At 31.4% G+C, this 26,774-nt stretch overlaps 1 protein-coding gene across 2 annotated transcripts in view; it reads left to right on the top strand.

Annotated features, from left to right (window-relative positions):
- The first annotated feature begins 216 nt into the window (after positions 1-216).
- LOC129220209 (neuropeptide SIFamide receptor-like) overlaps positions 217-26,774 on the top strand; it is a 93,295-nt gene continuing 66,737 nt past the window's right edge. Inside the window, exons 1-2 of one of the 2 annotated variants that reach the window (XM_054854575.1) lie at positions 594-633; positions 10,433-10,505. Coding sequence is in view for 1 of the 2 variants with exons in the window: in XM_054854574.1 (XP_054710549.1) it covers positions 222-633 (412 nt within the window). In the remaining variant the exon portion in view is untranslated. Of the gene's footprint in view, positions 634-10,432; positions 10,506-26,774 lie in introns of both variants that reach the window. The other variant, XM_054854574.1, reaches the window with a different exon arrangement.

Below are 26,774 nucleotides of genomic sequence, written 5' to 3' on the forward strand. Positions count from 1 at the left end.
TAGGTTTCATATAACAGCTTCAAAAGAAAAAAAAACATTCAAGTTTATATTTGAAGATTTTTATCTGCTCATTTCATTTTTTGAAACATTAAGAACCTTAAGAAGAAAATGGTGTACGTTAGTGTTTACTTAAAATATTCTTCTATTGCTCCCATTTGTTATCTAGACCCCACGTATCTATATAACTTAAGCTATTACTAAAAACAAAAAAAAATCTAAAAATGTTGGAGATCAGTTTTTCACCAGAAGAACTAATCGCAAGTTTGGCACCAAATGTTCCAATTACATACGCAACCGAATCTTCGGATGTTAAAGAACCAATCAGATCAACACAGCGGCACGCTGAGATTAACCTGAGTTCAGTATTCAATTTTTCATTGGACAATGAAAACGAGACTGGCTATCCTGAGTTTTGGATGAGGCATTCGCCAGAAATAGCAACTGTGTTGTGTTTCGTGTACTCGATTGTGTTCCTGCTCGGAATTCTAGGAAACAGTTTCGTAGTGACTGTGGTGCTTCGATCACCAAGAATGCGAACAGTAACGAATTTTTTCATCGTGAATTTAGCTCTTGCGGATATTCTCGTGTTGATTTTCTGCTTGCCCGCCACATTGCTGGGAAATATTTTTGTTCGTAAGTATCTTTTTTTCTTCATAGACATTTTACTTCAAAATGTTATACTGTCAGATATTTTCTATTACAGCTGAGCCCGCTTAAAGGATAGCCTATTTGTCACGAAAAATTATATCAATGTACAAGATTATTCAGGATAAAAATGACGAAATAAAAGCTTGGTACATTTAAAATTTATTTCATTAAGCGGGATATTCTTTTAACCGATATTCTAATAAGCGGGTTCAACTGTACGTATATTTTCATCACTAAAAGAACATGCACAACCCTCTTTTGTAATTTTTCTATGCTTTGAAAATTCCAAAAAATTTGATTTTCGTGATTGATTTTATTTTTTCCATTTTACTGTTGCAGTAACATCTCGTTACAGAAAAATCTCAATACCAATTCATATCCGTTTCTACAAAATCAATGTTCAACCATTCAACCCTATTTTAATTTCTATCGCGTTGCTTTATATTTCCATTATAACGAAATTTCCGTTATAACGAACGAATCTTATAGTCCCTTGAATCTCATTATGATATGATTTTACTGTTGTATAAATTTTAAAATGGACTCTCCCGTACCAATCAAATTTTTAAGACTTGCACGTTTCGTTCGCAATGAAACAAAGTATTACCAAATTATTCAAACAATTTCATGTGCTTTGAATTACTTTATTTTTTTTAAATTCGATTCGTAGATGAAAATTTTCCAGTATTTTGATTAATTTCTCGTACAATTAGGCATAAGAAATAAAAACAGCTAAAAATGTGGTTTAACAACTAAAAATTTGAATACTATAAGCGTAAATATGTTTTTCTATCAATCTTGGATTTTTCTTCCAAAAAATCAAAAATATTTCGCTATTTAAAACTTTATGCAAGGCAAATTTTTTTTTTTAAATTTTTGTGGCGTCCTTTTTCTTTTCTAAAAACAATTTATGCAGGATTTTTTTTTTTTTTTGTAAACTGGGGGAAATTATTTCACCCTTTTTTTTCAAATGATGTTAAAATATTAGACTTTTCAACTATATTATAATAAAATACTTTTTAATTTTCTCATATGTGTCATTATCAAATGACAATTTCCTTTTCAACTCTACTAAAGAGCAATTTTTAGAGATAAAACAAAACTAAAATTATATCGATACTCATTTTTTAATACAGGTGAATACATTTTACTCAAATTACATAACCAGAATGAAAAATGCATTTCACTCATCTTTTATAATGATAAGTTTTCAGATGCGTAAAATTTCGATAAAAACTCCGACATTTGTCTAATTCTGTCTTCAAAATGAAAGTTAATTACGAAGATAATAACAATATTTTATGCTTATTTACTGGCAGTAACTGTCCGATTCTTAAAAATGCTTTTCGGAATTTAGTTAATCAAAACTGAGATATTTATGTTTTCCGCACTAACTAAGTATAACTTAAAAAAAAGAGTTAATTTTGGTAATCTTATTTTGCTTATGGCATAACAACGACGCAGTAGTTTTGTTTTATTTTTTAAGGAAAATTATAAACGATATTAATCTTCTCATTGTAATTTTCATCAAGTTTCTTTTTTTTCTACTTAAAGTTATTGATTTCAAAAATTAATTTTGAATTCGTTACGCATTTGAGTAAATGAGTTTTCAAACAAATCTTCTACTTAAATTTTGCTACTAAGCGGAATCAGGTACAGAAAAGACGAAAACCCTTTCAATTTCTTTAATTTCCTTGTCAGAAAACTAGTGATCGCATCATGCGTTTCTTAAAAAGTCTTTGTCATTTGAAGAAAAATGGAGCATTGAAATTTTGTTGAATTTCTCTTTGCAAAATAAGTAACCAGGAAAGTGACTGGTATTCTTTAAAGAGAAATAAACAATAAAATAAAATTTATCGGATTTCTCTAAGGTTAAAATTGTGATTCAAGGCTTGAAATGGGGCTGAAACCGCGCTTTCCTCGAAATTAAACTAGCTTTTTCTTCCACTAAAGTTAAAGCTAGGCAATGTTTTTTTTTGGACTCTTTAGTATGCGAAAGACATGAAAGTTAATCAAGTCCAGTAATTACCAAATGCAAATGCAACAATGTATTCTAGAACTTTTTTTTTTGTTTCGATGATTTTATTTTATTTTCTACCATATGTCAGAAATTGTATCAAATTTTATTTAAAAAACATCTGCTACCTTGAATACAATTTTCAACTACGGAAAATGTAACACATTTTTAGTAAGAAATGCACTGTACAGTGCACAATTGTGTTTAATGACATAAAAAATGGCTCAGCATAGGAACTTGAACAGCGTATACTGAGCATATAAAACCCTCCGTTGCTAAAGAAAAGTCTAATTTCAAGTTAACAACTTTCAAAAACATGAGAAATTGTAATTTGAATTTTCTTTGTACTATAATGGTCTTCTGGATATTGCGTATCGTTTTTCATACTTAATTTTAACTCTATTGATTAATGGTGTTAGCAGCAGTCAAGAGCATTAACACAAAAAGTGAACCAAAAATTATCCCCACTAATAAGTCAGTAAATGATGCAATATTTTAAAAACAGTTATCTCTGATTATGTGTTTTCTTCACACGTGTTTCCCATTATGTATTGATTGATCATGTACTTAAAATTTCTCGCTCTTGCAACATTAACACAATGTTTTTGCAGCTGTATGCCCTTTAAACCGTGCTTTTACTTTAAAAAAAGTATTGTATTTATGAAAATTTTCTAATTTTGATGTTAAATGGCTTATTTGTTTAAGGGAAGGAGATTTTTAAATTTTACACATTTGTACTGTTTTAAAATGTTTGTATATTTACTGTAGAACTTTGTTTATCTGGTCCCCGTTTGTTTGGATTTTTAGCTTGTCCGGATCAAATTTGGGGAGATAAAAAATATATTGACTTAAATAATAGCTTTAAATTATGATTGAAAGAATGTAACTATAAATAGGCAAAATACTCTGTTATCTAATCATCTCTGTTATCAAACTACTTTGTTATTAAACGTACAATTCCTACATAGAACGTACAATCAAGTATAGTTATAATTTAATAAATAATATGGCGTTCTTTGGAGAGTCAGCCTGACACCATTGAATTTTAACTATACATGATTAAGTATTTGTGATAAACAACACTTTGTAGTTTTGTTACAAAGCAGTGTTTTTTTATGCTGTAACTAGAGGACCCGACGGACGTTGTTCTGTTCAAACTTTGTAAATAGTACAGTAAAAATAGGGGTCGGACCCAAACATCCAAAAAAAAAAAAAAAAAGCTAAACCTGGTGCAAATTGTTTATTACCCTCCCAATAAGAACAGGTAAAAAGTCCCACCCCATTGTGCGTCGGGTTTTGGAATGGGGGGCATCTAAAAATTGCAATTTTGAGTATTTTTTCAGAATTTTTAGAATAAATTTAAAGTGAGAATATTATGTTATACTAAATTTAAAAGCATAAAATTAAAGGTGTTTGACCCCCAAGAGGGATGACAAAACCCACAAATGCTACAGAGCCCTCCTATCCCCGTAAAGCGAAGCAGTACCCCCGAACCCCCCTCCATACATTTCATATGGAAACATTATTTTATGCTAAGAAAATTGTTAGAAATCAAGAGTGTCCATTTTCCAAGAGCGATGGTGCACCTCCTCTCAAAACTACAACAACCCCCCCCTGCCAAATAAAATAAATCTCCCCCCCCCCCACCTTTTATTTCAAGTAGAAGTATTATTTCATGCAAATCTAAAATGCATAAATCAGGACTGTCCACCCCATAAGAACAGTAGCTCACGTCCCAAAACGAAATTATGTACTAAAATATTATCCTCCCCCCACCCCCTCTGATGGTGCACCTTTGATTAAATGGCCAGAAAAATAACGCTGAACTTGTTTTAGCTTTCAAATGATTTCTCCTAAGCTTGTAACAAAAAGTCTTCGTTATCAAGATGTTTTTTGGAATCTAGATCCTCAGCAAAATCGTTATTGTTGCAGCTATGTCTAACACAGTTTGTGCATATAATTGAGCACTTCAGTCTACTTTCAGACTTTTCAAACATTCACTATATCCAATGAACCCCTCAGAGCAAGCACAAGATTTGAGACGCAGAAAGTCTTCTAGAGCAGAAGGCTTGGCTGTTGTAATAGGACTTCATTTATATTTCTGTGGTGCTTTCTTTACACCTATCAAAAATGACACTAGCTTTCCCATACTTACAAGTGACCTACACGCTGCATTGCTGGCATATTTCCTTGAAACTTACATATCATTACCAAAAATATGTTCAAGCGGGTATCTTCCTTCTATTACATATGAGGCAGTGAGAAGCAAAGGGCAAAATTAAAAATTTGGAGATAACCAGTACAAATGGTTGGTGAACCTCTCCTATATCTTGGGGCAAGAAATGGTCCTAGTAGACCTGGTAGTTGCTTCTATACAGCATGATTTAGAAAAAAAAATCAATGAAAGTCTACCTAGGATCTTATCTTTAAACGCGTTTTATTCAAAACTTGAAAATGTCCACTTACATCCCTTTGCTTCTCACTGCCTCATATATGACACCAGCTGTTCGTTCTGTGATTTTGGATGAACCTTTTGCTTCAGATAATAGTACTTTAACGATACAGGATTTCTTTCCTTCTGAAACCAGATTCATCGAATACTGATGGAGGATTAGCGCATAACTCGTACCAGAAGTTTTTAGCAATTTGTTATTCCATCTTTACTGTTCATACCATTCGGTGTAAAAGATGGTTTGGGCTTACACATCTTTACAGATAGAAACTACTCTCGTAACAGAAGCTAAAGACATAACTGCTTACCTCCTTTACAAAGAAATGCCACAAAATTGTTTGACTTCAATATGATTTGATGTTACGACCCGAACGTTAAAGGTCTTATCGCAACTCACCTTATCATCAGCGAGCAATACCCATACCAACTTGAGAGGGAAGAAACTTCTGGGGCTTTAGAAACGGATTGAGATTTCCAAACTTGGGAGACAAAAAGTTGTAAATATTTATCATTCTATTGATGTATTGCTCATTGCTCTCATCAAGACTTGTTCTATCGGTGAATCACTACAGGTTCTAGACCACCTGAATTTGTCACTGCGTTAGATCGATGAATAGCTGATGTTTGATGTGATCAAATTTTTTTTATTGAATAATGTACTCAAAAGTTTCAGATAGAGTTGCAAGTATATGTCCGCATATTTAGCATAATTCACATAACCAGCTGCGTAAAAGAAAGGTAGCTTGGTGTTTGCAAATGAGAACCCCCACCGACTTAGAGGGTGCAGAATTGCAGCATTGCCCGTCTCACTATTGGCAATTCCGGTTTGTCCCACCCTTACGGTGATGGCAAAAGATTGTAGAAAAGTTGAAGTAAGTTAATCAAGAAGAAGTAGGGAAACTTTGGTCAATTTGGACTTTTTTTATGCTGCACAGGATTTTTTTTTTCCAGCGTCTAAACATTTTAATAACTCCAGTCACAAATAATTTGGTTACTGAGCTCGCTTAGATCTTTTAGAATTATCATTCTGACATTACCATATCATTGTGAGGCATTTTGTACTTCGGAAAAGTTTAAGTCAGGGAAATTTTTTCGTGAACTTCACTGCAAATGTGCACTCACTGTGATTTTGGAATGTAAATTCAGGGTCCCCCCCCTCAAAGCGATGGCGCACCCCTTAAGTGTGACGAAGTACCCATCAAGAATAAAAGTCCTCAATAAAGAAAGAAATACCCCTTGAAAAAACTGCCTTAAAAATTCCAATGACGCAAAGCTGCTCCATGGACACTCCCCCCCCATTCCCCCCCCCCCGCCTGTACACCCCGGTTAATTAGAATTTTTTTTATGTGAGAGTTTATTGTTTTACTATTATAGAGTGGTTTCTGCGAGGTTTCAGAATTTTTTTTAAGTAATAGAAATTATTTTTATTTAAATAGAGGATTATTTCGTCTCCCCCCCCCTTCCCCCCAAAACCCGACGCGCAAAGTGCTGGGACTTTTTACCCCTTCTTGCTGGAAGAGTAAGAAGTAATTTGCAACAGGTTTCACTTTTTTTTTTCGATGTTTGGGTTTGGCCATTTTTTGGCTTAATTTTACTGTACTAAAATTGAAAAGTTAAAGAATTTCAGTAAACTATCAAGTGTTTGAACCGTTTTGTTAAGAAAAATAAGTAAAGAGAGAATGTTTTAAGCTGCTTGGTGTCAGAATGCGTATATTTATTACAACTTTATTTATCTAATGCCCGCTGAGCAGTTGTTTTATTGACTATTTTTTATCGCGTAACTTGAAAGATGTTCAAAGATTGCATTGTTTGCTCCTTCAGCCATAATCAAAGGATAAAAATCGCCCTCAGATACTAAGTGGAAAAAAACTAAGTGTAACTACCCATCTTGAACAAACGCGAAATCCTACCTATTAGTTTGATAATCCTTAAAGTATTCTTGACAATGGTGCCAAAACTCAGATGGATTTGAGCGACCGAGAAACATGGTCCGATCCGGATACATGGTTCAACTACGACGACAGAACACACGTTTTGCGAGAACCTTGCAGTACTTTACTTTAAAATATATCACTGGACCTAAAATCGTTGCTTTCAAGAAATGAAGGGGCTTCACTCTCTCTCTCTCTCTCTCTCTATGTTTCATCTATTCTCAATTGACTTATCACAGTAAGAAATTTCATTACAAAAAGCAGAGCTGATTTTCTTATTGTCCTTTGGCAACGGGTTAAATATTGTTTTCAGTTCTCACTCAACAATAGGTTAAAATAAATATTAATCATTTGGGCGATATAACCATCCAATGTTTAAATTAATTAATTAATTAACAAAAACGTTTCCGATTCGATCCATTGCGCTTCGAAACCATGCTTGCCACAACTTAATTACATGCAAAAAATTTGATCAAAATCGGTCCAGCCGTTTAAAAGCCTTATGGTGACAAACGTACGCACAGAAGATTTTTATGTATTAAGATATAAGAAAAGTTTGCTTATTTAAGAATGGGTTTTATTTTCCGAGTTTTTTATAACCCGAGCTGCGTTTGGTTCCACTTATTTCGGATAAATGAAGTTGTACCATATTTGAACGATACTTAAAATAAAATTCAATCTCAAAACATAATGAATCTAATCGAACGGCATTTTATACACATTACTACAATGCGAATTGGTATGGTTAGATTTTGAAGGGAATCGCTTCATGGGGATGCTGCTTCTAACCATTTTTTTTTCATTCAGTTCAATGGTTATATCTAGGGATTGCAATACCGAACCGAAAATTCAATATCGGTATTCGGTATTTTTAAAACGTGATACCGGAATACCGATATTTGAAATTTCTTAAAAAATGCTTGGAGACACATTGTTTCGTTGCCACATTTCATAATTTTGTACAAAAATTGCATTATTTATGAAAAAGTATTGCGAACAAACATGAAATGAAGGAACAAATGTCATAATAAAAAATCAATAATAGCAGAAAACTTAATGCAACTTTGAATTGTCTCTAAGCCTGGAACTCATTTTAGAGTTCAACTTTCCTACAGTTGAAAATACTCTTTATGAAAAAGAGCAGGTCAACAATGCGCGATACACCTCCTGTGATTGTTTTAAAGTTCATCTTCTAATCATTCAGTCTCTTGCGTGCTATTTTCGGAAAAGGCCTTTTGTGTGTGTGTGTGTGTGTGTGTGTGTGTTTCTTTTGTATTGTGTGTATTATAATTATTATTTTAAATTCATATATAGTTATAATTTTTTCCGAGAGACGGTACTTATCCAATGTTAACAGCATTTTCTCTTGAGCAGGAGAGGTTTGTGTTTGCTTTTTATTAGTCCTTTGGTTTTAAATTCACGATAAACTTCACTAAATTTGATCGTGTTAGTTTCTTTTATTATTCGTTTTCGTATTATAATTATGTAAATATATGAAAATATGTTTAAATTTATTATACTTTACCTCTATGCAAATTTTCAAGGAACTATGTAAGTTCTAAATATTATCTTGCCAAGTATAAAGCCGAATAGAGAGACAGGACAACAAAGCAATACTGGTGACAACAAATTACTATTTGTTATGATAACAAGAAAAAGTTTTTGTCAAAATTTAGTACAGTTGAGACAAATAATTAAAAAATAAACCATAAAGTATTACTTCATCTGATGGTTGGAATTTATTTTTAGTAGGACAAATGCAGTCAAAATTACACTCGAAAATAACTGTCACAAAAGGGAAAGCGAGTGATCACAGAAATGGAAAAAATGAAGCGCACGAAAATGCGATTCATCTCACCATCTAGTAATGACAATATCATTTTGAAATCTTTCCGCTACTTTTGTTAAATGATATTCTATTAATTCGTGCTTTTGAAACCAAACTTTTACATAAATAGATTAATTTTGGTGCAATGTCATGGAAAAAGAAATGTACAGTCAAAATATAAGAAGAGAGAAAATAAGTAAAATTGAAAATTCAAACAATTTATTATTTTCAGCTATTACCGAAAATATTCGTATTTTGCCTCATCAAATACCGGTGTTACGAAATTTGAAAATTGCTCGAACTACCGGTATGTAGTATTCCGGTATACCGGTATTATAATCAATAGTTATATCTTAAGCCAGAGCTTCTTAATTTGTTTGATAAGTGGAATCCTTTCGTCGTGGAACCCCTGTACTATCCTTAATAGTATAGTTTGCACGCAACATTCTAGGAATGGTTTATTTTCAATAAAAGCTTTTTTCGTTTAAAAAAATATTTTTCGACGTGAAACACTAATTTAAAAAGAAATTCAAATTTCTCTGAATACAATCTACAACTTGTTTCAAAGAAAATTTTAAAGTTTTTATTTATGTGATATGAGTAGTTCCTATTTTTACTATGACAGATACATTTTAAATATCAGACTTTCTGGAAAAAAAAAGTTGCCTTCTCGGATCAGGTTCAGCACTATGTCTGAGGCAATATTTAGTTTTTGTTGATAGATAAGTTGAAACAATAAATTTAGTTGCAAGTAGTAAAAATGCCTACAAAAAAAACTTCTTGACAATTGAAGACAATTCATCTTTGAAATTGCACTAGAATTTCCCTGGATGGTATTATTTTTAATTTCTGGTGCAAGGAGAAATCATTTGCCATATCAATAAAAATTGTCGTTTTATAGAGGTGACATAATTGAAGGTCATACATTGACAATAAAATGGCTTTTAAATCCACAATTGATACTTTCTCAGCGGAAAATACTCGTTAGACACTTAACTCGAACCTAATTTTAGTGACTAATTTGATCGTTTTGTGAAAAAAAATGCAAGTTTCATGGAACTCTTGAGGAATCTCCGTGGAACACTGAGGCTCCACGGAGCATAATTTATGAAACGCTGTCTTAAGCAGTAACGCAGATATTCGCATAAAAAATGGTACACATATGTACTACCGATAAAGAATGGTGCAGGGATAAAGGAAAAGCGTTGAGGAAATATCAGTCCATAGAGTGGAATTTGCATAAAAAGTAAAATATGTATCCCTAGTAAAAAATTGATAAGCAAGTTTTATGCTAAATGCTAAACTTAACTTTAAAAAATATAGCATATAAATTTTAATATATATTTCGCTAGTCACAGCCAAAATGAAAATTTTGTATTACTTTCTAAATACGTAAAAGCAGTTTTATATCTTGCTCAGATTTTGATTTTGAATTCTTGCAATGCAATAATAACAAAACAAAAACAAACGAATAAATACATAAATACACGTTCTCTACATTAAAAATGAAATAAAAAAAAGCAAAAAACAAATAAAAGTTCCTTGTTTTCTTCCAGATTTGTATTCTTCTATGTAATTTCCCTCCGGCGAAGCGGAAAAGTTCTATTCCTTCCGCAACTGACAAATCCGGTATGGAAATTTTCAATCACAAATGCTCCTGTTTTAAGTCTCAGATTTTAAATTCAAATGACTTCTCTAGCACAATAAAAAAAGTTACGAAGGAAAAAGAAGAACTTTAAAGCTGAGTCGACTTTTTAAATGCGGAAAAGAATTGGTTAAATCGAAAAGCAAGCTTAACGCTTGAGAAAGACTCTGGTAATGGAAACATTAATATTCTTTGAGTTTCTGAAAATAACTATGTCTTTCAGGATACAGGTAAACAAATACGAAATAAAAATAACAAAAGGCAAAAGTTTCGCGGTTTTACAAACGTTATAGATTCCATAAGACTCGAAAATTTGGCGAATGGCAGTTTGGATAATTATTACATTCAAAAACACATGCACATTTATTATAAAAGTTTTAATTGCGAATGCTTTTGAAGGAACTGTAAAATAAGTTATTGATTTTTTTTTATTGTTTTATTTTATGTGTCTAACTTTCATGCAAAAATTTTTTGACTACAGTACGCAACTGGAGCATTCATTGGGCTTAATTTACATGGGATCTTCTGCGTTTCTTTTCAGTTCTTCATGATTATCATGATTCCTCATTATCATGATTCTCTTTTCAGTTTCATGATATCATTAATACTCTTTCGAGTTTCATATCAGTTTTATTATTTTAGACGAAATTCAGGCTATTTGTTTACGAAAATAAGTTTAGAGTACTATACTGCCGTGGGAAGGCAAAGTTTTTTTTCCCATCCTCTATTGTACTTAAGTTTTACTGTACAAGATTGCTTGTTTGGTTTCCGCTGAAAAGAAAGAACGAATAAAACGTCAAATTTCAACATTACGTTCCTGCTAGCATTAAATCAAAGACATGTTTCTTCAAATGTCTTAAAACCTCATTTCCACAAGCTAAACACTGCAGTATATGGCATCACATTACCATGTTTTTATCATATGTATGACAGTTTATCTTTGAACACGAATTCAGAGACTTTTTAGAAGTTACATGCAACAATATATTACTTGTGTTGTTATTTAAAAGTGTCTAAACATGTCAACAACTCTTTGTTTAAAATTAAAGAATGAATGAATAACTAAAAGTAAAATTAAAAAAAAAAAAAAACAAGGGAAATGGTACTGAGTGTAATTTAATCATGTATTACATCCAATCAGTAAGCAATTATAAAAAGTTTTAGCACTTTATTAAAGCACATTTAGTTTCCTAGTGCTTACTGGGAAACTAAATAACAACAAAAACTATTCAACAACTAAATCTTCTATTAAGTTGATTTAGTTGTGGAAGACGAGTTTTTCATCAGTATCCTGCGATCTCTGTGCAGATTAATGGTTACCAGTGCGGTTAAATCTGCCGACCTTTAACTTCATGTTACAAGTCAGTGCTTATGTGCCCGGAAAAGAAACAGAGTGATGCTAGGAAGTGCGAGGCAGACTTTTGCAAAAGCCTGTAGACAATTTCCTAGTTGGGGCAGAGAAAACCTGAAATTTTAAAAGAAAAAAGTCTTTCTGAAAGATTTGTACCACAATTTTTGGGATATAATGCACAAGTAGCACGTACTTGTATTGCATCGAATTATTAAGTATTTCTCAGAGTCAATTTAGATTTTGCGATAAATTTAATGTCTGTTTAGCTCGCAGACAATTTTTGATTTGCGTCGCAGACTCTTGAATTAAAAAAAAAGCCACCCAAATTATATGGTTGATTTATGGCCAAAGATTTTTTGGCTCTTGGTTACGGAAATGATAAAAAACGTCAGAAGGCGGGAAATAACAGGTAGTAAACCACCTCTGCAGTAGGTACGGGCTACCCTGATGTATCGGGCAAGTATCCCGTGATCCTGGATGTATCGTAGGACTGATAATTTAATTTCCACTTTTTCTACTTATTATAAACAATAATTTCAAGCGATTAAACTCACATGTTGCATATTTGCCACTTCTAAGGCAGTAAAAAAGAATTTTTTTTTTGCAAAAAAAAAAAAAAAAACTTAATTTATTCTGAAAAGCTTTTCCATCAATGTTTTTATTAGGTTGAATGAAAACAACTTTTTCAGTAAAAATGTACTTAGAAAAAGGAATATTTTTCAGCAGAAAAACTTACGCCAACTTTATCAGACTTGAGAGATAAAACTTTTAAAACTATTCTAACTAAAGTAATATGACATTTCTGTAGATTTTTCAGATGTTTTTACTGATAAACGAAAGAAGGATAAAATTGGATTGTCACTTTCAATTAGGTTTTTATGTCCAAAAATGTTGCACTTTGCCCAGTTTTTTAACAGAGAGCATTGATACGTTTATCATCGAAAATATGGAAAAACATACAAGAAAAAAACCTATCGAGTGGAATTTCGTTTTTAATATTCGTTAGAAGTTTTGCAGAAAAAGATAATTTTAAATTGAAATTGCATTTTTTGAATGTTAATCTGAAAAGAAGATTCGATTTCGATTGAATAATTTAATCAAGCAAAATAACTATTTTTGAATGAAGACATAACAATGTGAATTGGCTGTTTATTTTTACGTTGATAGTGGTGAAAAATAGTTTTATGAATCATTTATTTCCTTTAAAAAATTCAGCACGATTGTAATTCAGAATCCTGAAATGAGAAGTTTTTTTTTTTTTTTTTTTTTTTTTTTTTTTTTTTTTTTTTTGCCGTATTTCAGTTTTAGTTTTTGAAACTTTTATTCTTATTTTAATATTTTCAGTTTTTACCAGTGATGCGACAACAAAAGACGAGTGATATAATAGTGTGAGTAATACACATAACAAGGTAGCATTTTAGTTAAGTATACAAGGATGGTTAATTAAATGACATTATTTTTGTATATCAAACAGACAGAAAACTTTTACTACAAAAGATTGATGTTACTTAGTAAGACATTAGTAGTAATTAAACTTAATACTTACCTTTTGGTGCTTATCTCGTACAGTTAGTTTTAAATAAATTTATGTAAATGTAAAACCCGCGCGAAAAAAAAGGAGAAAAAGGAGAAGAAAGGAATGAAATCGGTTAAAATCAGGATTTACAAAGAACTGTTGACTCTTCTAACCGTTAAAATCAGGTAAAATTTCACCTATGTTATCCGGGTCACAATAATGAAACGAATGACGCCTTATTTGAATAGTTTAGGCGCTACGGTGCAACATACGTAAACCATAACCTTTCCTTTTGGCTTCGCCGTTGTCAAGAAAAAGTAGATGATGGCTTGTACTTCAAAAATTTTGTTTTCTAAAGTTGACAATGCATTACTAAAGAAAAAAAAAAGAGTAGTCTATTTTAAAACTTTCGACTCATCCTTTTAATAATATTTTCGTAATTTCCGTGAAATTTCTGTAGTGAAACTGTTACTATGAATAATTAATTCCTAATAGTAACACTTATATTAATATTCAGAGGTAATATTATCCTACCGATTCAAATATGCTACTGATTTTAAAGAATGAATAAATTAACAAAGGTTTCATTTTCCCTTTTTAAATCGGCTCTGATATTTACCGCAATTTTATCCTTGCTCTGCCTTTTGAAATAACCAACTTAGTTAAGACTAATTCTTAGGACTTGCAAGATCATTAAGCACAAAGTCAAACTTAAGCAAGTCTTTTCCAAAAGTCTAAAAATTTCGAAATATATTGAAACATTTCTTGTTCTTTTGAGCAAACAGCGATGTTAAGAAAACTAAACTGGCTTCGTTAAAAGTTATCTTTTTGTTCCTCCGAGGTAACGGACGATCTTTATTGAAGGAAAGAACCTTTGGTCCCGCAAAATTTTAACCATACTCACAAAGGGAAAAAAGTCCATTATTGATTGACTGCTGCGGAGAGTTTCGCTGAACTTTCAAACGATGTGGAATAAATAAGGCGACGTTTACATTGCTTTCTTTTTCTTCAAAAGTTCCCCGGAATTAAACTAGTTTCTGTTGATCTGGGTATTTTTCTTGAGTTTGCTCTGATAAGAGGAACTTCTGCATGGAAAGCATTGAATTTATAATTCAATTTTGAGATTCTTGGTGTTAGACTCAAAGCAACAAGTTATTTTGTAAATCTTTGAAAAAGTTTCTGTTTCGCCTCTTACTCTTTTATTCTGTCTTTGTGCGTTTACTGCAAGCTTTGCGTTTCTAAGATGTTTGGGTTTATTTGCACTTTTTAGTATATTAAGCTTGTAGCTCCTTTTAATGTAGTTTTGTGCTTTTCTTTAATGCAGTTCAAAAAGTTTTTCAAACTTTCTGCTTTAAAGAATATAAAATCCATTTCTATTGCATTGAAAGTTTAGGTTTTCTTCGAAAAAGCATATAATGATAGAAGCAACGGTTTTTAATATTTCATTAAAATTCAGAAACATATAAGTTGAAAATATGCAAACCACGTATTATTATGAACTATTTCATTTACTCAGTTAATTATCGTTGTTACTTAACTTCGGTAAGTTCATTTAAATGTGTGGATTTTTTTTACACAAGATGTGTGCATTAAGTGAGGCCATGCATACCAGGAAGACCAACGCTCCACTTTTCTAAAGATCGATATGAGAAACTCGCTAGATCGTGGTTTTATCATGAAGATTACTATTTATGATAAAGTGTTATCAACAAACAGGTTGTTATCAACAAGCCAATGTGTAGCAACAGTTTTTATCGAAGATTTGTGTCAAAATTGACTGATCTTATTTTAAAGTGAATTTTGTATCTGCATGGTTCGCTATAGTTTAGTAAGGTGAATGGACCATTGAAGGTCATGCTCGATTGAAGGCAACTTTTAAATAGTCATAGTTACTGTCCTGTGATGACAAATTTCTTCCACTCACACTTAGCTCCATCAAACACAGACGCGGCGGCGAGTCGCTCGTGTCGCTGTGTTATTAGTGCGGGCCGTCGCTTCGTACACATCGGTCGTCGCCGTCAAAATTGTAATTCGCACACACAGCAAAAGCCAATTGTTTGTGTAAAAAACCTATTATCTTTTTTTTAAATCTGTAAATTGTCATATAAGGATTTTTCTATCGTACTGAAAGGGAAAAATATTTTTTTTTTCGATTTTAGTTAAAATATCGGTAGTGTTCCTACGAAAGCCAGTGGTTCCTTCTAAGGCCAATCAAAATTTCGATTGTTTACCTTACGTATAGGGACCTTAATAGGAACATTTATAAATCATGGAAATATAATCTTAGTTTTTAATTATAAATATGTACCGTGAAAGTTGAAAAATGTTTTATGTTTTAAATTATTATTTTTAAGGGGTTATTTAACTTTCTAACTCAGACTAAATATATATTTGTTTTTAAACATTGTTTTACTACACGTATATCTCTAAAATAATTTTTATGGAAAGGTTATTTCTGTAAAGATGGTTATAAGAATAATTCAATAATAGTACAGATGATAAAATTTTATACGCCTAATTTCAGATTTCAAGAATGTCAGTATTAAAACCTAGAAAAAGAGAAAGTACATGAGAAAGTTTGAGACTCGCCATGGAAGCTGTACAAAATAATCAACTTTGGCCTTCTTAGGAACATTTTAAGCCTTACAAAGAACATACCCATAAGGAGGCTATTGTTTTAAAATAATTTCTATCAATATATTCTTAGTTATACGCTGGTATTCAAGACATATTCGTTGAGTTTTTTTTTAAGATTGTAATAATTTAAGCATTTAGTAGTTCGTGTAAATGCAAGAGCTGTTTATGTAGTTTTTGTAAAAGCGGATATTTTGTTTATTTCAAATGTAGTTTTAAGTTGAACGACTGATTTATAATATGCAAGAGCTTAACAAAAGCTAAATTTTAAAGGTAGTGATTATATCTAGAATTAAAAAAAAAAAACTTTATATGAAACACGATGCAACAAAGTGTTAATTAATAACTTGTTTATTTTATTTATGCAGTAATTTCACTCAGAAAAACTGTGTATTCGTTACAGTGTCCTTCCATGGTCCACCGACCTTAGTTCAAAAAAGTTGTTAATTGTTCTAGAAAGCATAATCAAATTAGTTGACGAACTTAAAAAGAAAAATGTCGCATTGTACTGTGATTTCTTTTCCTGTGTTTTGAGAAACCCAGAAGAGTTCTGTCGCCCAATAAGATCAGGATTGGCATTATTCAAGCTCTAGTGTACTTTTTAAGACATTAAACGATTGACTGAAGGATATGATCCTGAGCTGTGTATGCAGCACATATTTTCATGAACTTCGTGCCGGAGAGATCCCCCCCCCAAAAAAAAAGACAGAAAATAATGACATTTTAATGCTCCAAATGTGACGATTGATCTTTCTCTATTCCATTGGAGTAAATAAGGAGGTTTTTTTATAACGCTTTTGAGTTGATCAAATGTCGTTTAATACGTTTTTATACTGACAATAAAGATTTTTTTTTTTAGTATGATAGTTCTTTTGACATTTTTTCAGAGTTGGTCTTATTGGAGACCCGTGTTCCTAATATGACCAATTCGCTATTTTTTGTTAAATAGCTGACGAACATAGTTTAAATTATAAATTCTCTCGTGGAAAGGTTTATTTTTTTAATTTTTGAGTCACTTCATGAATGTCCAAAAATTTGAGCAAATTGAATCATAAATGAGCGAACATAAGGAATCTTAGTTTGCCCTTATTTTGCGCATTTGCCTCATATGAATAACATATTAAAATAGTTAAAGGGAAAAAAGAGAGTCAGGCTTAGTTCCTTTAGCTTTCAGACAAATAGTAGTAACAAAAATATGTTTTTTTTTTTTACTATTAAAGATTCATCATAAATGAAGAGGGAAAATATTTTCCTCCCTGAACTATAATTAACTTTTAAAGAAATTGCCCTATCCAAATACGACATTAATATGCGTGAGACTTTTGCCAAAACGCTTTCAAATCCCTCAAACTAAACTTTTCACAACTTCTAATTAAAGCAGCGAAACTACTTGGGACAAGCTTCTTCGAAATGAACTTTTGATGTAAAATGTGTGTTAGGAAGAACTTTTTATTTCTAATTGTTTAGTCAATTCATCCCTGCCTCGATTTAATGCAGTGACTGGTGTAACAAAATCATACGCCATGCTTTATGTAGGGAATGTTTGATTGATTATTGATTCAGCGAAAAAAAAAATAAGAACCTTATATAATAGAAGGCATATGATACAATAGAATTTTTCAATAATAAATACTTAAAACCATTTTTCTTAATAACAAAAATTATAGAAAAAAAAACCTCTTACAAAATGGCTATTTTTGGCTTTTCTCATACTTGTGGCAAAACGGTCACTCTCTTTGCTTGTATATTCAGTGTTGGGAAATGAATGAAAAACGCAACTTTTAGTATTTCAATACTTACTAATGACATATAGTACACAGAACAGAATCATTAACATTAGTTTTCAATAAGGTAATAATTGACTTTAAACAAATTAAACACTACCCATTAATGACAAAGTTACACAGGTTTCAATTTTTTATGGATATTGCACATAACACCAAGTCATGAAGTCATGGAATACAGCAATACCAAAACTGATCTGGAATCTTTACAAAAATCACAAGTAAAGTCGTGTCTTTCTCCCTCCTATCTTCATCGAACGGCAGTACATTAATGTACCAATGCACGTAACAGTCCAATTATCGATTATTTTGGTACATGCTTGAAATTTTTAATGTGAATGAAAAATAACTGAACGGTTAAAACATTATGCTAACAATGCGAAGCACTAACCACAGTTCAAAAAAAAAAAAGAAAGAAAGAAAGAAAGAACTGATCAAAAGGTTCCATCGGTAGGTCAACTTTTCTTATCACACTAAGGATGGTTACTCTAGCATTAGTGTTAGATACAGACTAATATTAATTAGTTGAAATAGGGACTTTTTTTCCTGAAATGACTATTATGCTCATTCCAAAAAAACAAAAATTTCTAATATTTTTTTCTACATAAAAATTTAAGTAGTTAAACTAGAAAAAAATAGCTTAACAAAACCACAACTAAAAGAGCTGGAGAAGGATGTTTCTGTAAAGATGATCCTAATATAGGGAGTCGTTTTGTCCTGTGGTACTCTGGATCATCAGGAGATACCAAGTAAACGGGATTGTTCATCCCGGAAACTTGTAAAGAGAAAAAGAAGCAAAATAGCTTTTGTTAAATTGTTGTTTCGTTCGTTCTATCTTTTTCAAATTAATTTCGTTCCCGATATACGGAAATGAGAGTGGAAAAATACTGTTCTTAAGTATTTTGTTAAATAGATGGATACAATTAAAAATAATGCTTGAAAAATTAAAAATTGGAAAAAACTAAATTTCATTTTAAAATTATTTCCCAGTTTCTTTTGTAAGTCGTTCTAACGATTGCAATTTTGATTGTGACAGTAACGGATATTCAACAGTTTATAATGATCTAGCTTTTTTTATTTATTAGTCTAAGCAAAGCATCAAAATATTTGTTCAGAATATCGAGTTTATTTTTTATCCTAGAGATCGGATATAAGAATAATTAGGTCTTGTAATGATATGATAGAAAAAACTCTGTGACGAAAATGAGCGTGTTTTTTAAACTTGTAGTAGCACATTTTCCGACATGTAGGTGAAATTCAAAGAGAGGGAGAGAGAGAGAGAGAAAAATATAAGCTAAAAAAATAAGTAAATAAACCGAAATAAATGCGAAAGGTTCAATGAAGTTATCGCAAAAGTTCAAAATAAATGAATCCGAAAAAAATATTAACAAATAAATTTCATTAGTATAAATAGAATAAGAATTATCAAATAAGTAAAATAAATATAAATAGATCAGTGTGAAAATATATACAATAAATGTAAATCAGCAAATTATAAAATTAATCAAAACTTTAAATTAGTGTATATCGTTTAATTTTTTTTAAAATATTTACATTGCATGCTACGCACGTTTTTGGTCATTGGTACTTATTTAGTTGAATTCAAATGTTATTTAATAAAAATTTTACATTAGTTATTGAAAATACAAGGAAAAAAATCTTTTTACTCTGTTCATTCCATTGCGCTACAAATGCAAGTCTATAAGTAGGTAATCTTTTAATTGAATGTCGAATAGTAATGGAACAGTAACGTTAAATCCAGCTTATCATTCAGTTATTACTAGAAAATAATAACTTCATTGCCGAAACTTTCTTTTTGATAAAGGTACCTACGCACTTTGTTCTAAAAAAGAAAATTTTCCTGTGGATTAACGCAGCGTAAATCCTCCTGTGGAAGTTCTAAAGGATTGAATCCTGGAAGCTCTTTTTTTCTTCAAGAGTACAAAGAATAAGCTTGTTTTTGCTTGCTATTAGATCCCTTCCCTATAAAATGTTTTTATCAAGAAGGATTTATTTTTGGTCTGGCTTTTACTTTTTCATCACCTTAATTAGCTATCAGACAGAATTATCACAGTCTAAGGTATTTTTTAAAATCCTATTAGAAAAAAAATATTACTAAGGATAATGAAAATAAAACTGCCCAGTGAAGTTTTTGACTAAGACAAAATATAATATGACGCATATGATTGAGAGATTTTTCTTTTGGAAATTCAAGAAATAAAAATAATTTTGAATTTCTGTATTTTAAACACTTTTCCGATAAAATACTGTCACGTGATTGAAAAATAGAATAAAACTTAGTAACAACAATTGAGGCAGTGAGAAGCAAAGGGATGTAAGCGTACATTTTTAAGTTTTGAGTAAAAGGCGTTTAAAGATAAGGCTTTAATTGAAAAGTTTTCTAAATCATGCTAAATAACAGAACCTACCAGGCCACCACCTACCAGTACTTTCTCTTGCCCTAAGACAGAGACCAGAGGAACCCAAAGTGGTTCACCTAACATTTGTACTGATTTTCTACAAATTTTTAATTTCGCACGTACATCCCTTTGCATCTCACTGCCTCAATTGAATTTATCAATGCCAGCGGCTCCTCATCCAGTCCATATTGTGTTTTACATTGAAAATTGTGAATAAAAATATTATCTTCAACTCTATACAAGATTGGGGCATCTGCAGTCAATATTCTGTGAAACATTAAGATTTTGTGTTTTATATTGAAATTTTTGAATCAAAATATTATCTTTGATTCTGTGCAACGAAACATCTTCAACTAATATTCCACGAGACATCGAAAGAATCTAGCTGCTTTGGCGTCAAACTTGCTTGGCGACATCCATCACTTACTCGACATTCAATATCCAGAGATTTTTAATAGTCTAGTCTAGTAGGCCGTATACATCTTTTTCGAATATATATTATATTTTTTGTCTGTTTCTATACTATTTTGACCTGCTGATTCCGAATCCGTTGAGTGTCAGACCCTAAACCTTGAGCATTTTTGTCAAAATGGTGAAATTCAAGGTGGCCACTATAAAACGTGAAAAGCAGCATACAATGTCATCTTGTCTTTTTTCAAATCGTACTCTAAATTGCTTTAAATAACACTGACGAAGAAGCAGCTTAATAGTGCTAATCTGAAAATTCCTAAACTCAAATTTAAAAAAAAATCGATTTATTTTTCATTGGCAGATTTTCTTACTTATAGATAATTTTAGTTTATTTTTCTTTCAAAGAATATTACTGATCTAATGAAATATTTCGAATGTACGTAAGTATGTCTGCAGAGAGATCACTTTAGTATTTATTTAAAAGAACTTCGTGCACTGATTTGTGCACAGTGTCCGGGTGTCCCCTACTTTTTGCTGACAAAAAATTTCCTTCCTCCTTGTTTTTCAGATTCAACTTTACCTTTTGCTGTATTTAAAGGGGCGGGGGGGGGGGGGAGGGATTTCAAAAGTCGGCGAGAAGTAGGGTAAACCGATATATTGGGATGTGAGAATACAGCCTATTTAGTTTTCCATTGGAAAAATGCAAATATTAAAGTGACTGAATTTTGCATCTTGAAGAAAATGTTAAAAAAGAAAAACAAAAGTCTCACGATGAAAATTCGTAGTCTTTGCTGAGAGGGAATTTCTTCACGGAATGACGGATGGTTGGAATAGAAGACAACGGAATGTTAAGGTTGCTGTGCAATTAGCTGTATTACTCAATGGTCAAAACTAGTTTTATTTACTGAGAGCAATAAATTTTTACGATTTCTTTAACTTTACCGCGGCTCGTGTAGTCGGCAGTTCTATCTCTGATTGGTTGATAGCAAGGTACATGATCCATTGATTTTTTATCACTAGTGATGAATGAAACTCATGAAAGATAAATTGTAGGAGAAATAAACCGCATCTCTTATAATAAATATTACAGACCGTTTGCTTAGGATATAAAAATAGTGTTTGTTTCTTTCCCATTTTTATCTTTAAGCAATTGCTCTGGTATTGCATACTTTTTACACGCTTTTTAGCTTATTATTTATGTATATTTTAGAAAAACTATAACCATAAACGCATAATATAACTACGCACTATGTCATTATAAATGTGTAGATGCGTTAATATATTATGAATAATTATTCTTTAAATTAAATCTAAATACCTGGACGACCGAGCCTCGATCGGCTTTAAAAGAATTATTTTTTGTCAACTCGTGTTTTTCTAAGCTTCGATACTTTTTCAAATATATTTGAAAAGCATCACGTTAACGAAATATTAAGGATCTCGCTAGTCGTTGGATATGCTTCCGAGAAACGAGAGATATACATGTAAGCACTTCATCAGCATTATAATCATTTCAGCTATAAGAAGCCTTCTACTGAATATAGGCCTCCTCCTCACCACTCTCTCCACCCCAGAGACATCCACCAAGTTAATCTCTGAGCTGGTTGCGTATAAATATTTTAACGCATGCTATTGCCTAAAAAGTAGTTTCTAAGACCAAACATGGCGATAATTAATATGAAAAATTGGATTGAAAATGCTCCGCGACCTTCTTATAACATTAAAGTACCTAACAAAGAATTTTCTGAATGCAATTAAACCAACATTTTGCTTTAAACTATATGTTACATTTTTGTTTCCACTATACAATTTTCCGGTCATTTATCAAAAGAGTTGTGATTCACGATTTTATCCCAATCAAGATTTTCATTTGGAATAAGTGGTAAAGTGCAGTTGGTCACTTCACGCCAAAAAATGCTACATACAGCATGCTATCCATAAAAACCGATGATCCACAAATCACTTCAACAAATTATAACAACAAAATATAGTCTCAAGACATATGTTTTTTCAAAATAAAATTTCGATGCGTGATTGAAAAAAAAAAACATATAAAACTGTTTGAAATGTAAAAAGAAAATGATTAAATAAAAAAAATATGTGGGTCAAGCAATAGTTTTACTGAAACAAAAGCCTTGCATCGACTTACATAATGCATTTTAATTTGTTTTTACTCAAGTGCGATTGAAATTAACCAAAGTGGCTAATATCAGCCAAGCCTGGCAACCCTAAGCAAGTTGAAAATTTTAAAGCGAGAAGAGGCAAATTTTCATTGTTATAGTTGCAAATCGTCTGCCTGATGCGTCAATTCACAGTTTTTTTCAAGGCTCAATTTAATTCTACTTTATATTAAAAAACTGTACTTTGTAAAAAGTCGCGTTTTTACAGAAAAAACACTCATGTAGATGAACTTAGAATGCAAAACTACAATTAAATCCAAAATTTCATCCATATCGTTAGAGCCGTTTCCGAGATAAGATATATATATATATATATATATTATATATATATAGTCACAAGAATTGCTTGTTTAAAGATATACGATTTGTATTATAGTATGCACATAGTATTTGTACGGTAGTCGCCTCTTATACGAATCATGTTTGTTCTAAACAGTTTTGATTCCATATAGCGGCTGATTCAATAAAGCGGCTAAATCGGATTTGATTTATTAAAGTGGTTGGTTCAACTAACCGGCGTCTACTGTACTAGGACTGATTGGTGCTCTTTCGTATGATAATTAGTATGGAAAAATATTTGGCATTAATACAAATTAAAACTGTTAAAAATATTTAGTAAATAAATATAGAGCAAAAAACTGGAAGTAATAGAAATAAATCATGCTCACAAATCCGACGGCAATCCTTGATTGTGAAAATTGTAGTTTTCAGGAAACACATTATCTGTTTTTATTTACTTTACTCTTTGTTTTCATTTTTGTTGCATAATTATTACTGAAGCTCAGAACATTTAATATCGTTTACCCTAACTTTTTTACATTGTTTAATACGTTATTCTATAATAGTGAACAAAAAATTGTGCTAAAAGTAAAAATATAAATAATATAATATTTTTTTCGAAAAAATGCGTATTCGTGATTTTCAAATTTGAGGTTTTTTTTTTAACATTTGTGCCATTTATTTACTTTTTACGCTAGGAACTTATACGCTATTAACTGATATGTTTCGAGGTTTTTAGCCATCTATTGCTGTAAAATACTTGTATTGGAATGAACAACTTTACCTTACTTGTAGTGCACCGAAACTTAAAAGGACAAAATGTGTGTCACTTGATGTCTTCAAAAAAAAAAAAAAAAAACTGCAGCATCTATTTCCTTTCCTTTGCAGCAGTGTTAAAAATCGTGAACTGAAAATAGATACCATGCGATGATCTCTACTTAAAAATAAGTACTTATCACTATTCTCATCCATAAATGTTTCAGTTTCTATAATAAAAATATAGCGAACAAGTCATTTTGGCCGTCGAAAACATATGTCGCTCTCGATAAAGGAAATGGCTTCAGCATTTCCTAAAAGCACAATGTGCATTATATACAAGAAAGGTGAAATAACTACATAAATATTTTAGAGTCCTATGGATATAATTAAATAATCTGCAAATATGCAGCGCTCCAATGCAGCTAAATGTTTAAAAATATTCAAGTATAAAAAAAACCATTGTAAATATATTCTTACTCATAGGCGTGTGAAGTAGAAATGTGAAAAAAAAATAATATGAAAAGTATTATTAATTATTAAAAAAGAACATTAACTATTCAAGAGACGTTAATTATACATCGAACATGTACAATAGGTAATGGAGAATTGGCTGCTTTATTATCACACAGAGGAATAGTGTTAATATCATTAAATTTTTGCAAAGTTTCACAATATGTCGGTTGAATGTTAGTGAGCAAACATATTTAAATGATGTCATAATAATATGTGTATAACGTTAGTAGCATGAACATATTGCTAAATAGTGCCTGGAAAATTTTTAAATATAGCTTCTTTATATTTAAAATGGTTCAGATGTATGATTAAGGCTTCATGTGAAATCTGACAATTTAATGATATAAACGATGCAACTGTTCTCTGATAACGAAACAGTTAACTACCAATTAATTCTTTAACATGTTTTATGAATAATTAACGTTTCTTGAATATTTAATGTTTATAGAATGATCACTAATATTTTTCATGTTAAAAAATATTCACACTTTCAACGGCACATGCCTATTATTAAGAATATTTTTTATGGTATTTACACTCTTTGGGGCTTCAGCCAAAGAAAAAAAAATACAGTAAAAGTTTAAAATACTAATAGTTTAATGATTTAAAGTGTTTTTCGTTTGTAAAAGAATATTGAAAATTTGCTGATACCCATTTGAACACAGTTTTAACGTGAAGGGGTTGCTAATAATGTGATCTGCTGATATTAGATGTTGTTTTTAAGTTTCTCAACAAGTATAAAATAACTATTGCAGTACTCAACGAGCGATTTTTGTTTACCTCTCTTTTCTATTCCATGTTTCAGAGACATTTGTCTATCGTTAAAAATGAGTCTATAAGGGGATAAATAAAAAGTGTTTCTATGCAAAAGAAGAAAAAGAAACTAGTAATTTCTAATAAACTAGTAAAACAGTATTTCCTTATTTGCAAATTAAATTTTTAATTAATTTTATTGGGTATTTAAACTTCTGCAGCTGCTATATGTGTAAAGTTTTCCCCTCATATTTTGGTGATCTTTAATGCTGTCTAGCATTGTAGGAAAACATATATAATCATACTAAACATAGATAGTGAGCAAAATACGACTGGACGAATACTGGAGGTACTGATTTTTATATTAGGACGGCAGTAGTAATCAACTGCAGCTTGCAACGTTTGCAAACGGATTGCTGTTAGAACTTTCCTGCATTGAGCATTTCATTTGTAAATGAGCTCTTAGAAAAATGTAATGCTTTTTGGCTCAAATATTTTAAATGATTTCATAATTTTCACATTAACTAGTTTTTCTGTAAATGAAATTAACCAACGAAACAGTATGGGAGAGTGTTTTACGTTGGGACACTGCTAATTTTTAAGAATCAATTTTTAGCAGTCATGTTCTTATAACCTCTAATAGTAACCTTCACCACTAAATGTTGTCACAGTAAAAATAAGCATCAAATTAGTCACCACTAAGGCTGCGTTCGGAAATAATCCACCAGTTCCACCGCATGATTAGTTCAGTGGGGTTATGACGTATCTGGAATTTCTCTGGGTAGTCTCGTGGAACAGCTGTGTTTCCAAACGCTCGTGGTTACACCGTGATAGTTCTAGTTCAGCAGTAAAAGACGCTCCAATCAAAGCGTAACTTTCGTGATGGGAAAGCCAAATGCATAACGATCAAAACATGAGACACGACAGGATTGGTTAACACAGACTTTTTGACGTCTGTGATCTCGCTAACCGCGTCCAGACGGCGGTGCGACAGGTTGCTACCAGGTCGATCGCCAGAAAGCGACCACATCATTTACGAACGCGGTTAGGTGACGTCACCGGTTCCACCGCAAGCATTTCCGAACGCAAGCGGTGGCACCGCGGCGACAGATCCTTAGTAACAATGGTGCCATAGTAACAATCAGAACCACATGAGTAAAATTGACGATTTTTTGAGAGAAAGAAAATTTTATGACTCCAAAGTTAATATTTTCCTCAATTTTATTTTATTTTCTGTCTTCGTATTTGTAGAACTAATCAACTGAATTATATATATTTTTTTATAAAGGGAAGTAATTAAATATTTTGGTTATGAGAAAATTATTATAGTGCATCTAGATTGACCACCATTTTGGCTTTTCTTAATCCACGAGGTGATTGTAACTTGGGACAAACAGTACCTTAAGATACGTTCAAAGGTACAACATATGCACAGTTCTTAGTAATTAAGGTATGTTTAGGAACGTGGAAAAATGTTCTAACCTTGCATAGCCTTTTAAATTGATTTAATGTTAGATAATAATTCATTAATTCATTTTGTTCATTATTCATATTTTTTTTTTTTTTTTTTTTTTGCATTTTGGTGCAAAATTGGTTCAAGTATTTGGCTCTTCTCTGAATCATGAAGACTTTCCCATGGTACGACAGGATGTG

This window comes from Uloborus diversus, chromosome 4 (assembly GCF_026930045.1).
Source record: "Uloborus diversus isolate 005 chromosome 4, Udiv.v.3.1, whole genome shotgun sequence".
NCBI lineage: Eukaryota > Metazoa > Arthropoda > Arachnida > Araneae > Uloboridae > Uloborus > Uloborus diversus.